Here is a 15583-nt window from a genome sequence, read left to right as displayed (position 1 = left end):
TCCCATCCAATATATCGCAATAAGCATTGTGCTTTGGTACTTTTAATATGAAACAAAGTCTCAGATTTCAAATTCTATCCATTGTATTGCAGTATTCAAACAATAAATGCCGTTTTGGCGCTGTTTAATGTGAAGTGATAGATCGCTGTAGCGTCTCAGTTCAACAGACGCAGCAGCGCGAGGCGCACGTTAACTAATCATCTCCTCCACATTAATACCAGTTTCAGCACAAAATAAACATGAAAGAGTATAACTTTACAATCCGTATCCTGTCTCATGTAATCGCTCAATCAGTGCTTCAGCTGTGCAAAGATGTCAATATAACGGCTTGTAAACAATGTCACGTATCGTAACATTTACCTCAGAAAAACATATTCGGTAACCATAAACTCATTAGTCAGATAGAAAAATAAACTGTAGAGAGGGGCATTTTGCTAAATATATGCACCATTTAACATTAAATTTTACTGTTCTTCAATGTTTAATTTATATTTGAATAAATCCATCAAGTTTTTATGACAGCCACCATTATGTTTATATTTAAAAAAAAAATCGAATTGAAGTAGAAATATTATTATGTAACTGTAACTATTATTTTAAAAACTTCATTAAGTGTAATTTTAACAAATTAGTCAATTTTAACCTTCAATATTATAGTAATGTAGTACCAACTGACTCTCATGTATATTTTACAGCATTAGTTGAGAGATTTTTTTTCCTTGAGAAACTTTGGTATGTACTGTACCTGATATATATCCAAAATAATCGATATCGAATCGATTCTAATCAAATTGAAAGCTTGTGAATGAGAATCGAATTGTGAAATTTGTGTCAAAACCCAGCCCTATATAAGACCAAAATTTAAGCTACTATTTACTGATAATCTTCCCCTCTGCTGAAGCTCTGAAATAAACTAAAGGTCATCGATCAAACGTGTCATATTATATTTAAGAGCAGTGGAGGGGAAGATTTTTAGTCAATAACAAATGTTGGTCTGTTCATCTTTATCCTATTATCTCCTGGAAGAAAGAACTGGGTTGGAACAACATGAAGATAAGTAATGTTAATTTTTTGGTGAACAACTGCCTTAAGAATGACTAGCCATTTCAAAATGGTAGCAAAACGGTAGACATTTCAGTTTCACACTGCAAAAAAAGAAGAAGACTTATCTTACTTAGTTCTAGTACTTAGTATTAGTATTTTGTCTTGTTTCTAGTCAAAATATCAAAAAATTCTTAAATTAAGATGCATTTACTAGATAAGCAACTAAATTAAGTGCATTTTGCTTAAAAAAAGTAAAATTATCTGCCAGTGGGGTGAGAAAATACTAGTTTTAAGCAAAATGCACTTAATTTAGTTTTTTCACCTGGAAACAAGACTAAATAACTTGTGTCATTTTGCTCAACTAGTAAATGCATCTTAATTTAAGTATTTTTTAGATATTTTGACTAGAAAAAGGATAAAAATACTAAGCAAGATAAGTCTCTTTTTGCAGTGCAGAAGGAGCTCACAACAAAAATGTACCATTGGAAAGGTGATGAGAACTATATTTAGAAGGCTATGGAAACTGATCTAAGAGCAGCTCATCATGTCCCCATGAAAGGGCTCAAGGATAAACAGGTTCATCCTTTAAGCAAGGTACATGAGGACAACCTCTGCTGATCACCCTTTTAAAGCCAAGATGAGAGATGAGAGACTCCTTAAGAATTCATCAAGGCAGTCTCTCCCCAATGACACGTGGCCATAAATGTTTGCTGCAGAGAGCACTCCAGACTGCTTCATCTGGGTGAAGGTCACTCACATGGAAATGTCAAATGTCTCTTCATTGGCATGACTGAGACAATAACGCTGTGCCGCGATAGCTCCACTTCATCAACGTCATTTAACAGCAATGCCACTAATGAGCACTCATTTACTCCTTATTAAAGGTTTTATACCCATGTCATGTTAATAACTTTTAACAGGCAGATAATGGGCTGCTTTTAGATGGGGAAGGAGAGGTAACGCAAGTGTATTTTAATAGATTTTTGCTGATATTTAGGAGTGTGTGGGTAAACACATGATTTCAGCTGATTGCCAAGATCAATGTGACTTATGGTGCTGTGCATATTAAAACTATAGTTTAGGAGTGCATTATTTTTGTGTTATTCGTTAGAGAAGTCAGAGGTGGGCTTACCATTCTGAACATCTAAAATGTGGTGTTTGTCTAGGGTCCATCCTCCCATGTTTGAGGCATCGAGTTCGTAACCTTGGAGGATGGCTGTTCTTTTCTCCCACAAGATCAGATCCAAACAGGACTCATACTCGAATCCCACAGACACTGGAGAGAGACAGATTGGTGTTATTCATGTATGCAAATACATCCTATAAACATCCTATCAAATACAGACTTCTTGAGAACTGCTTGAGAAAGTAATCAATACAGACTAAGTCTAAACACCACATTAAGAGGCATGCAGATAAATCATCATATAAACATTGGGCTGATAAACCGCACTCGTTCCCAGGGCCTAATCAGATGTCCTACACAATATCAATTCATCTTTACTGTAGCCTGCCTGAACACTGCAGTGTCTCTATCATAACTTCGGTAAATCTCATAACAGATCTGTGCTTCACCAGGTGCAAATAGTTTTAAATTTATAACTGTTTTCAGCCGATCATATCAAGAAAGCGACCTTATGTCCCCCAGAGAGAATCAATAAGTGCACTGCTATTCGTTGGGCAAAAAATTACCTGCTTAATGCAATTGACAAAGCAAAGCCTGATGAGAAGGTGAAAGCCAATCAATATTCATGAGACCTAGCTAGCCTGTTTACAATTTTACACAGTCAGTCCCTCCAGGATTTTGCAATTCTGCGATAGCTGAATTTATCGCAAAATCAAGCAAACCCACAAGAGCTCGCAGATTTTCGGAATTGCCGCAGATTTTCCGCAGATTTTGGGCTTAGACGCGTCTCGTGACGTCATTGCAAAGCGCATTCAGTTAAAGAAAGGTTGTTTCTCAGTTCCAAAAATGGAATGAACAGCCATGCGTTCTCATCATGACCGATTTAGAGCTACATTGGACAAACAAACCGAAAGCGGAACAAATCTGCGCTTCTCGTTTGGGCTACGCAGCACAGAGCCTCGGGCCGGAGCCGTGGGCTGATCTCGATCACGCGACACTGTTATACACAGCGCTGGGAGATACAGTGAAGAAAGCAGTCGAATTTGCCGCAGAAACAATAACATCTCTGTGAAATCTTGTGAGAAGCATCAGATATCAGAACAAACACCACTGATGTGGAAACCAGGAAAAACATTGTTCAATAAACACAAATCACCACCATTCACCACGGATTTAACATAGTAAAACTACAGGAACAACTTGTGGCAGAAATGATCTAATGTTTTCGAGTGATTTTAAATGCTACACACAACTTTTCCCAGCACGTCAAAGCTTTAAGGATGACATATCATGAAAATCTAACTTTTCCAGGTTTTAAGTGCTATAATCAGGTCTCCGGTGCATCGTGCTCAACACAAAAGTTGATATTTTAAATGGTGACATATCATGAAAATCTGACTTTTCCAGGTTTTAAGTGCTATAATCAGGTCCCCAGTGCATCTACCAACCAAGAAAACGTGAAAAAGATTAACCCAGTAACTTTGTTTTGGTAAACCTTTTTCTGCAAGCGTCTGAAAAAACGAGCGTATCTGATTTCGCTCCCCTAGTGACGTTGCAAACCCAGACAGCAACATAGTGTTGGCCCAGATCCGGCCCACATCTGGCCCATGTGAAATCCATGCGGGCCAGATGTGGGCCGGATCTGGGCCGAAACGGTCTGCTGTCTGGGAAGGGATCTCATTATAATATTACCGCCCCTTCATCTGTAAGTTTCCACCCACGGCGCCGTCATTTTGATTTCGCAAGCGACAACAGTGTACCAGCTCTAATGCCATGGCGAAAGTTTGAGCAAAACAGCTAACTGTTCTGTCTTTGGCTGCACTGACGAGCACAGAACACTTTAGAGTCCCAGCCTCAGAGGAGACAAGAGAGCAGAGGATTTATTGATTTATTTACTGTGTATTGCTGCTGCCACACAGATATAAAATAAACAAGCTATTTATTTCCCAGCTGTGTGCCTTCACAGACATAACCGACTGTTTTTGTAACTCGTGTGTGTTTTTACATAAACTTGTGTGTGAAAGAGAACTTAGTTTAGTACTCACATGCCTGTGACAAGCCGCTTTCTGTCCATGTGCTTCTGATGTGTGCACTCAGAAAACCATATATCAGAAGTTTAAACTAATGCCTGTGACAAGCCGCTTTCTGTCCATGTGCTTCTGATGTGTGCACTCAGAAAACCGTATATCAGAAGTTTAAACTAATATGGTTTAAAACGCATGATTTCAGCACGATAAACATGATAATCAGAACCAAAACAGACGTTTTTAGCAGGTATGAGCTGTAACGGTGCAGCTCTATTCTGGAAAAGGGGGTGGGGAGCAGTAGGTCATTTGCATTGAAAGAGCCAGGCAAGAAAAACAATGTGTTTCTGCTTCCACTCAAAATAGGCATTTTCAAAATGATATAATAAATTATCTGTGGGGTATTTTGAGCTGAAACTTCACAGACGCATTCTGGGTACACCAGAGACTCATATTACATATTGTAAAAAGGGGCATAATATGTCTCCTTTAAGTATTACCGAATTTGAAAGTTATTTTTAGTGTGATGACTATTTGCTCATCCTATTTAAAAATAAAAAAGACATTAAATGACCACAAGTAGATGGCTGCAGAGAAGTACGTATAGACTTATTAGCCATTTCCACTCCCTAATATATATTTTTTGTATTGATTAAATTATATTTAGACATTATGAATGACAGTAAAAGTTCATTTTATCTGCATCTCAACTACCCAGACAACACAAGTACATATGTAAGACGTCTGCTAAAGATCTGGGAAGCATCTGCTGTGTAATCTGATAAACGTCTCTGAAGCAGTTTTACATGCATTCTAATAAATGTCTATTTGACATCTTACAGGAAACGTCTTGGAGACGTATTGCAGATGAGCAAACACTCTAAAAAATACATCTTGCATATGTAAATGCAGAAATCAAATAGACATCTCTGAGATGTACATGTGCGATTAGGGTGAGTGCTTTACTGTCAGGTGCTGGTGCCACCTTCTGTAGAATTTAATGGCACTGGTACTGGTGTCCTCAAATGTTAGTCTGGAGCCCTACAATGGTTCTCGAAGTCAGAAAAGTCTTAACAATGTTAGAAGAATGTTGTCTGTGGTATATTTTCACTGCAAAACAATAAGAAATGGCGCAAATATCACCAGCAAATTTTGAGAAAAGCCGCAGCAAAATCAGCAATTTTAGGCCACAAAAATCAGAAAAAAGTCCTGCGAAATCCTGGAGGGAATGCACAGTTCACTTTGTAAAGGAAGAATGCACTCCTGATTTTGTGAAAAAACATGTCTTTTGTGGTTCAACATCTTGTGAGTTTATGTAAGACGCTGAAAAGCATGTCTTGTTTAGTCTGGCCTACTGCCTGCCACATCATCAGCTGAAAATAAACTGAGGCACTGTCATCAGCAGCTGGCCGTCTTTCTCAAGGCTTAAGTGATAAACAAAGCCAGAGATTCGCCTTGACCTTCCTCAGAACATAAAGAGGCATGTTGTTCTCTGTGGTTTTGCTGATGGGTAATCATACAAGCTACAGAATACAGTCAGCAATAAAAATGCCACTGTGAAAAAATCTTGCTTCCTGTGCTATTGTTGGCCTTAATCATAACTGCTTTGTTTTCCATTTACAGTTCCTATTTGCATAGGCATATTTAAGGCGACATCCCATAATGCAACTGTCACAGTGGCACAGGCCATTAAGCACATCTACATTCTTGCATGTAACAAATTCAGGCTTTCTACAGAGGGTAATTATATTATTCCTCGACTCTGTGCATCTAGAAAAACAGTATATGATAGTGAGGTGGTTGTTTATAAGCTCAACAACACCAGCTGATTTAATATTAACTATTAGTAAAGACGTAGAAAATGCTGTTAATTGTGAGGCTTTTTGGGAAAGTTTTTCAGCAGAGGTGTGATGCTGCATCAATTAACACTCAATTAACAGAATCTTACGAAAAAATATAATTGGATGAAAGTGAAAAACTTTTCACATTTAATTGTGCTTTCAATATTGAAAAGTCAAAAAAACAAAAACAAAACTGTGTTCTGATCTCTGTGTTTACTCACCCACAGCCTCTGACAGGCCGTAGACTCTTTGGTTGTATGCATCTGTTTTGTCCCAGATGAAGGTGTAGGACAGGTTGGGTTCTGCAGGGAACCACTTCTGAAAGAGGCGTCCCACCACTGCCACCATCAGATGCACCTTCATGAGGTTAAAGGGGATGGTGGCTTGGGTCATGGTCACCTTGAGCACTGGCCGGTAGCCAGCCGCCCGTGAACTCAGATACATCAGGTTTAGGTCGCTACCCGGAATCGCCGTCTCCTCCTGAAGAACCTGCACATCAAAGAAAGAAAGAGGTGAAGATAAATAAAGATGGGGGAGAGAAGGAGTGATTCGGGAGCATCTGGAAGAAGCATTAGAGCCGAGGATGAGGCCTCCGATTTTTCTCTCCGCAGGATTAAAGCACATCTGTGCCTGTGTTTGCTCTGACCGCCATTTACTTGACATCTTGGATCTAATGAGGGAGATTTTCACAGGCGGAACATGCTTATATTTGCATCACTGTCGGAGGCTATTACTGTGCCGCATTCCACATGCTCAACCACGAGAAATAGTCAACAGATAGAGCAGTGTGGACCACAATTTGCAGTAGAAGAGTTCAAACTGGATTGATTTCAGACTTTCAGACAGCTGGCCCGTCGTGCCGGATGAAACACAAGCGTGCAGTTAGCAGCATTTAAAGGTGCCCCTGGTGAGGAGTCACCAAAGTTCAGAGCATTAGTGCTAATTTCTCTCCCTCTTTGAGATGCACAAAAGGAGCACAAGAGATGAGGAGCAGCTTGGATCAACAGAGAGATTCTGCATCACAGCTTTCTCCTCAAGTGCTTAATGAAAAGCCAGTCGAGCCACTGTGGAAAGACTGTTATCCCCCTGTCTTCCAGCTCATGGCATTGTCAAGTGTCCTACTGGGAGGGGACATTTGCTTTTCTCTAACACAGGACAAAGGGAGCCAGAGGGAATTTCTTTTCTTCTCTTTTTTTTTTGGTTTGGATGCCACTGCCCTTTGCCAGGGATCAGTAGAGGGGGCTAGATGGCTTTGGGAGAACCTTTGATATGCTATAAACTGGATATAAACAGGAAACTAATAATACGTGGGGGATAAAATAAAAGGACAGCAAGTTAAGATGAAGTTTTGGTGGTTTTAACTCTCATTATTCTCATTATTCTCTCAATTTGAAGAGCTAACGCTGCCTCCCTTACACTAGCTGATGCCATCCCGCATGTGTTTGTGCATACCCTACGCTCATAGCTTTACTTAAGGGCGTCTATAAGCCACAATGCATTCATGCTATGCACCTGGCCTCCCCTCTGTGAACTTTGATTACAGAGTCTGAACTAATAACATGCTTTACTCCGCCTGCTATAAGCTCTTAATAAATGGCACCGCATGCACTGCTGTGTCTCTACGTGTGCAGCCGTGTTATTCTTAGCCACGGGGGCAAGGGCCATACGTGCATATGGCTGCATTAAAGCAAAATATTTTCTCATTTGCCAAATGAAAGGGAAGATGAAAAAGGCTTTGAAAGTTCATTTGATACAGCCCATTAAATACACAGTAATAAAGATCAGATTGAGTTTTATCATCAAGCATTTTTTCACTAGTGTTTCTGCGAAAAGCCGAATCAATGCGCTCTCATTACATTTAGAGGTGTTGTGCTTTAAAGGACATAGTAGTTATTGAAGCAAACACGCAAAGCATGATGGGAAATCATATATATCTTTCATTCACTAAATGTCTCATCTGATTTTCCACTGTCGCATGGAGGTTTTCTCTGGACGTGAAAACGTTCCGTTCTCCTCCAGCCAAATAACATTTTTTCCAGGCCTGCATGACGGCCAAGTGGAAGCAATATGCCTGCCCGTTCGGTGTCACGGCCGCTAAGCGTTACGAGTGCTGGATGAGGGGGGCTGAGGGATGTCTGTTTGCCATTTATGTGTGACGCTCTGGGTAAAAAAAGACCTTGAAGGCCATTACAGCTGAGGTCCAAAAGCCCTATATTAAATGCTAACTTGGTTGGGTCTGATTACCCCTGTTTAGAGTTCCTCTCAAAGCACGCTGTAATTCAAATCAGGGCCCATCTACTTTGATGAGTGGGGTTCCACAGAGGGGACAGACGCCCCTGTTGGGACCGAGGAGAAACATGGGAACAGTAGTGTGGCCTGTTACATATGCTGCCGACAATAAGGAAACAATTTTTCTCCTTCGTGTCTCAGAGCAAACTCGTAAGACAGCATATGTGTTGGCCCTGAGTGCTCGCATTACAGGGGATGTTCCCCCCGCCACATGCCACAGAAAGGTAAGAATGGAAAAGCTGGGTTATAGAGGAAGGGATCAAAAACACATCTGGACACAAGGTAGGGTGGAAGAGAAAATACAGACAGGACAGAGCCAAGTTTTGGGAACCTCTCAATCAACAACAGCACTCACTTCACGTGGCACAGAAAAACGTGACTGAGGAATTCAATCTCGACTTTTATTTTGCCTTTCTTTTTATCATAACAGTTAGTTTTAAAGGATCAGTTCACTCAAAAATGAGAATTCTGTCATTTACGAAAGCCATACGAAAGCTATTTAAGTCGTTACTCCTCATCTGTTGTTAACCGCATGAGTGAATCATTCATTCGATTCATTAAAAGAAGTAAGATTGACTCATTTACAAATGAAACATGGCTAATTCTCATTTATTTTCATTATATTTAAAAGAGTGGCCAAGATCTTTTTTTAATATACCTCTTGTGATTCACAAATAACGAAAGTCACATGGGTTTTGAACAAGACGGTGAGAATAATAGAGGAATTTTCATTTTTGAGTGAACTATTCCTTTAAGACCTTAAAATTGTTTTGTGCAAGACACAAACTAAGCATGCTTTTATATTTATCTCCCCAAAGACCCAGTGATTTATTTGCTCTGTTGTGGGTCCAGTTTTCATTTTTACAGACAGGCAGCAAGAGGCTTGAGTCATTTTAACAGATTATGTAGGGGATAGCGTGTGCGGATTTGCACTATAAAAGGAACAAAAGGAGGGTGTGCAAAAGGATATAAAATGCTGACCAATATCTCCTCAATATGTGGGGTTGCGCTGAAGGCTGTAGTGATTTCTAGCTCTTGCCAGCACCCCAATAAGATTCAAAACTATTTTTCCTGTACTGCATGTACTGCATGCTGGGTGCAGGTTGAAGGCAAAGAACAGACTGTTTCCTCACGTTTTCTTAGCACCATCACTGTTCTCAAAGCCTCCTTCTTTTGTGACTGACTGAACAGTGTGCAGAGCACGTCTAGACTCATTGCACATTCATACTGGCTGCTGCCGTATGATACCCTCTTCTGTGCATGTAAATAAATGACTATTCAGTGTCCAGCTGACCAACTGTTCTATTTACAATGGTGAATTAGCACTTTGGTGGGAATAAAAAATCTGGACTGTTTTAGTTTTAGGGATCTGCATCACCTACATTGTGGCTTGTAATTTTGAAATCTCATATGCACCTGGGCTTAAGGAGTCCAACTGAGCCTTACCTGTGTCTCTGGAATGATGGGGCCATTCTCGGGTGAGGATCGGAAGAAGGTGGAAAGTGGTGTGGCCACGATGAGAGGGCTGGGTCGAATGAAGCCACTCAGGTCGCAGCTGGGGATGTCGTTTTCCTCTTTCTTCATAACCAGCATGTCCATTACATAGAAGACATTCCACGGGATCCATACTGTACGGAACTGAGTGAGAAACGGCGCCCGCTCGAAGCTCAATGTCAGTGATGCTCCACCATTGGCCAGAATGTCAAACCTGCAAAGATGAAACAGGAGTGTACTTATAAATTCCAGTTTATATTGTTTAAAAAATTTACACAAATTCATATGCACATAAAAAAAAAACGGTCATACGGTCCTCATTAGGTATGCATAATATGCAGGTAATGTACTGCGGAGGTGATAGAGTGAGTGACTGAGATGAATTAGACATGAGAGCTGATGGCTAGACCTGGTTTAATTGTCTCTTGCAGGTCTCCTCTGAGCCAAGTGTTTCTAAGAAGGCCCTTTCCTTCCTGACACAGGGCATTGCCACGGTGAAAAATGCATGATAATGTGGCTTAGCCTTTTTATCATTGCATTTGTGTAAAAGCCAAAACTCTCCCTCGACTCTCTCTCTCCCTCTGTTGCCATGAGAGACTTATTAGAAAGGAAATGAGTCAGGAACTGAGCATACTGTCCTATATTCCAATATTTTGCAAAGGCTGCAGGGGGGAAAGCAAGATAGGGCAGAAAATATGCATGTAGAAGCGTAAGAATTCGCTCACGTGTGTGCACACATACACAGACACAAAAGCAGCTCTGAAGGAGAGGCTGCTGGTGATTGGTCTCCAACAGGGAATCAGAGTACCAGCTATGCAGCTGTTAGAGTAAGTGGATGTGGAAGAGGTGTGGGCATGATTATCCACTGCCATTTTACGGTCTGCCCTGCTGTGGTGTTCAAGTGCTGCAACAGCTGGCTGAGTGGGCTAATCTCGGACACACTGCCCCTATATATAGCCTCCCCCCGCACTCTCTCTCTTTCAGTCTGGGTCTCCTCCCTCCAGTCCAAGCACTTCTATCATCACGTTTTCTATTAAACATATCTCTCTGGCAGCCTCTTTCTGACTCCTTTCTCCATCTATCTCTGTGATGCACTGTCAGGGTCAAACTTATCTCTCCTCAGTCCTACGTGTGCTCATGTGCTCTCTTTCGCACTTAAAAGAAAACAACTGTAGAAAAAAAAAAATCACTCCAAAATTATGGAATTATGTAATTTCAAGCCATTAAGATGTTTGTTGTTCTGTAAAACATAAAAGAGAATTTTTCAAGAATATCCTGGCCACTCTTTTCCAGATAATGAAAGTGAATGAGAACGGCTGCTGTCAGGTTCCAAAGGCCCTGTTTACACCTGGTATTAAGATGTGTTTTGGTCTATCTGATCACAAGTGAACAATGCTGAATACAGGTATTTGTGACTCTTTAAAAATATATGTTTTTCTTTTCAGTGGTTTAGTTTTGTATGCGCATAAACAACAGGAGAAAACAGAGATAAACAGAATAAAATGGCATATGATAGGAATAAAATTAATGTGCTTCAGTGAATAATTAACAAGTTAACAAAACAAAAGGATCAAAAGAAAAAAAAAAAACAAGCCTGTTTAATTTCATTTTTATGGCCATACCAGAAGGAAACAGAGACAGCTGAAAACGCATCCTCTTTGTTTTCTTGATTTAACAAAGGCACAGTTTTGTTCTTATTCTGAAACCTTTACAGTTTCAAATTGTCTTTATGACCAAACTGCACCGGAGATTCTCGCACTCACACAACATATCATTTACAGCATTGCTAGATGTTTATAAGCCTATGTTGTTTATAACAAATGTCATTATAATTTGTTTTATTTTATAATTGTATATATAATATTGTATTATGATTTTATAGCTACTTATATTTTCTGATTTATATCTTACTCTGTTCTGAAAAAAACTAAAATTTAAAGGATTTGCAGACAACTTATAAGTGACTGTTTTTTTCTCTCTTTCTCTCTTAACCATGCAGTAAATGTTTTAGAAATAGCATTGCGGGGAAAAAAAAAGAACAAACAAACAAACGGACAAAAAACCCCCAGAGCATTTGGCTCATATACTCATATATTAAATACATGGAGAATTATAAAAATGACAAAAACATTTAAAAAATAATTATAATATAAAATATAAATAACGTTAAAATAACACTGGTTTCAAAATGACACAGAAGTACTATAAAAGCAGTCTTGTGAGCTGCATTTCAAATCTTCTGGAGCTATCATAGATTTTTGTGATAAACAGAATCGAAATTTAAGTCTGCACTAAAAATGTAATGCTCAAATCAAATATGGCACCTTTTGATGTGTTGCATCATGTCTGACGTCAATGACACCTTTTGTGTGCCACAGAAGAAAGTAAGTCATACCAGGTAGGACCGACATGCTGGTGAGTTAATAATGACAGAATTTTCATTTTTCATTCAGCCGTTCCTTTAAAGACTTGAACTGACCCCATTCAGTCCACCAGCTGCACCTAAAACACCTCTTCAGTGATTCTATCTTTAATTACACTGAATTCAATTAAATTGCAAACCTTATTTAATTTCCTCTCTGCTTGATTGCTGCCTTTCAGCCATTCAGCACTGACACATGACAGTACATGATGGCAGGTCCTAACAAACCACTCTCCTTGAACAAAGATGTCTGCTTAAAGATCTTGCTGGTTACAGTTGTGAGGCCTTCATGATTGCGGTGCTGCTGCTCCTTAATAACACTGGGAATGGTTTAACAGTATGGGAGAGTGCGGCCCACTGGCTGATTGATTCCACTCTTGTAAATCCAATGCATTTTAAACAGGCCGTTTGCTAAAGCACTGCTTCCTGAAGCAATGCCTGACATTTTCATGAGATGATCTTGGTAGATAAGACAGCACGATATAAAACACATGCACGCACACACAAACTGTTGTGGAGCCATAAGAGTTTGTGTATTCAATCAAAGTTTTCACACATTTATGTATGTTTTATGCATAAGTACTAAACATAACTAAACAGATGGTTTTGGTGACATCTGTACTCTGTGCTGTATTATGACATTCAGTCATTCAAGGACAGAAACACTATGGAATTGTGTATAGTATGTGTGTCCGCTTATGTTTTCAACCTACATGCCATCCTGCCGTGTGATGGTGAATCCGTGGTCTGGGTAGTGCACAAAGGACACGTTGACTCCAATCAGGGGCGTACCATCTGCAGTGAGCACCTGCCCTCTGATAATGGACACCAGGCTGCAAAACAAACACACATGGTTGGTAAGAAACCCACACACACACACACACACACACACTATTAATATGATTTACAGCATGACTGAACATGGATTCCCTAAGCTTTAAAATGTCTAATCCACTGTAAATAACTAGAAAGCACACAAAGTCTGTCTCTCTCACACATGCACACACACACACACACACACACACACACACACTCACTCTATGCTTATTTATGTGACTCTTGTGCCCCCGTCTCTATAGACAGTCATAATTCAGTCCCCTAAAGGCTGCAGTGGGATTCTTATGTCCTCAATTCCCAAGGCAGATTCTCTTCCGAGGAGCTTCATAAGGATCGATGTGGGCAAAGCTTTTGTTTGAAGAACTGTAACTTTCCCACAGGGGAATAAATAGCTAAAATACTTAGAAATCCTGCATTGTCAATTACTTTTTTTGAATAAGCGCTTCTCTTTCAAATAACACACACACACACAAAAAACAAAACAAAACAAAATCAAAGGGTGCAACAGAACTGAACTGAACGAAGGGGGTCACAGGATATATTCATATATTAAAAATATATGCAAATATTCAGCAAATATTCATATATTAAATCAATTAAAATTAATTTAATATTAATTGGCATACCTAATTCATTTGCATTTTTTTTAAAATCAACTGACAGTCCTAACAAAATAACAAAGCCACCAAGAGAATTAGAGCTTGGGTTGTTTTGGGCAGAAAGTGGCTTCACCGCAGTGTTGAGGACACCTCGCTCCAATTATTGGCGGATTTTTTCAGGTCATTACTGTTTTTCTGGGGGCCTAATCAGCAGTGCAGCAGAGAATCAAAGTGTGGCGTCACCCCTCACTTGGAGCTGGGATAAAGGAAGTGTGGAAATGTCCCTAGGGTAACACGCACAGGTAAACATTCCATAAATAAGCTGCCGTTTCTCATGATGTGACCGTAACTCAGAAATCCCATTTGCTTTGTGTGAGATAATAAAACAATAGTGTCCAGTGTTAGCTGCCACAGCCCGAGTGTCCTAAAAGCATGCTGTAATTCACCCTCCTAAGCGCTGTATTTCTGTCTCGTTTGCCCTGAACACCACACGTCACACTCGCTACTCGCTCTGCATGTTTTCCTCATGCTCTGAGGGCACCCTGACCACAAAACCAAGGTTAATATTGCTTACTCACTGCTATGAAGATAAAAGCAAGAAGGAAAAAACTATATTTTTGTCAACTAAAAATGAAAAAGAAAAAAAAAAAACTACAAATTTGTACTCTAATACACTAAAAAAAAAAAATAGATACAACAAAAAATAAGTGAAATATATAAATACGTAACCATTAATTAAGGCAGCGGCTATTTGCACTGTGTAAATAGCAATAGAGGCTATTTACACTAAGTGAAAATAGCATATTTTCTTAGCGATAGATGCTATTTACATTAAGTGCAAATAGTGATGGATGCTATTTACACTAAGTGCAAATAGCAATGGATTCTATTTACACTACGTTAAAATAGCAGGATTTTCTGCTATTTATACTACTTATTGCAAATAGTGGCAATTATCTGCACCTCAGTATTATAGTACATTATAAAACAGTATGCAGTAATAACGTATTGAGTGTAAATTATCATTTTAATTCAAATTATTAAATGGATGCCACCTTATTGGGACAATAAAGCCCTCCCTATACCTATCCTAACCCTACCCGATACTTTATTTGCAACTGTTTGATTATTTTTTCATTTTTATTGAAAATAAATGCCTTTCCGATGTGATATGAGATTTGAAAAGGGAGAAAAAAAAGTTGAGTAAAAGGCGGATTCGAACCCGGGTCGATCACGTCAAAAAGACTATAGAACGCGCTTTGCCATCTATGCTACTGAAGCTGCTGGTTGTCTGCCATAATTTATAGTGTTGACCATCCCTATCACACGTTTGTGGGTGGAGCTAGTGTAAATAGCCTCTGCCAACAAGGCGGGCTATTTGCACTTAGTGTAAATAGACACTCCGATTAATTAAACTGAAAAAAAAAAAAATAATAATTTGATGTATTTCAAATACACAACCAATTTTACAACCTATTTTTTTAAGATCATACACAGCCTCTGAAAGCTTTCCCTTTCTGCCCTTTCCTCTCTCTAAGAATAACCTTCACGATGTTGCCATCACAAGGATTACGGCTGGATCCAGGTGGACATCTACCAAGGTGCCCAAGGTTATTCACTTCATTCTTAAAGGGATCACACAGATGCGCTCTTCTCTGGACCGCTGACCCTCTCAATGCTCCAGTTGTTTTCCATCCAAACCTCGCTGCTTAAAACACCTTCCATTTTGCCAACATGCACCACGCAGAAGCTTAATCTGCTTAAAAGGCCCCTTAGTGCTGGGATGCATGTAGCAAAATGAAAACAAGACATTTTCATGTACACAGGCAGGGGTTTGCTGAGCCAGGCGTTCAAGTGAACGGACGGCTGAAGATGTCATAGAAGAAACATCTGGAGAGAGGCTGCTG

At 39.6% G+C, this 15583-nt stretch overlaps 1 protein-coding gene across 8 annotated transcripts in view; it reads right to left on the bottom strand.

Moving 5' to 3' along the window:
- The window catches only part of tenm3 (teneurin transmembrane protein 3), a 297565-nt gene that overhangs the window by 36447 nt on the left and 245535 nt on the right, over positions 1–15583 (bottom strand). For all 8 annotated transcript variants that reach the window (XM_016463794.1, XM_016463787.1, XM_016463801.1 and 5 more), the window contains 4 exons: positions 12954–13073; positions 9771–10032; positions 6257–6524; positions 2177–2320 (listed from right to left, as the gene is read on the bottom strand). In XM_016463794.1, coding sequence (XP_016319280.1) covers positions 2177–2320; positions 6257–6524; positions 9771–10032; positions 12954–13073 — 794 coding nt within the window. The remainder of the gene's footprint in view (positions 1–2176; positions 2321–6256; positions 6525–9770; positions 10033–12953; positions 13074–15583) is intronic.

This window comes from Sinocyclocheilus anshuiensis, unplaced genomic scaffold (genome assembly GCF_001515605.1).
Source record: "Sinocyclocheilus anshuiensis isolate Anshui unplaced genomic scaffold, SAMN03320099.WGS_v1.1 scaffold145, whole genome shotgun sequence".
NCBI lineage: Eukaryota > Metazoa > Chordata > Actinopteri > Cypriniformes > Cyprinidae > Sinocyclocheilus > Sinocyclocheilus anshuiensis.
This window is presented reverse-complemented; position numbering and strand designations above follow the sequence as displayed.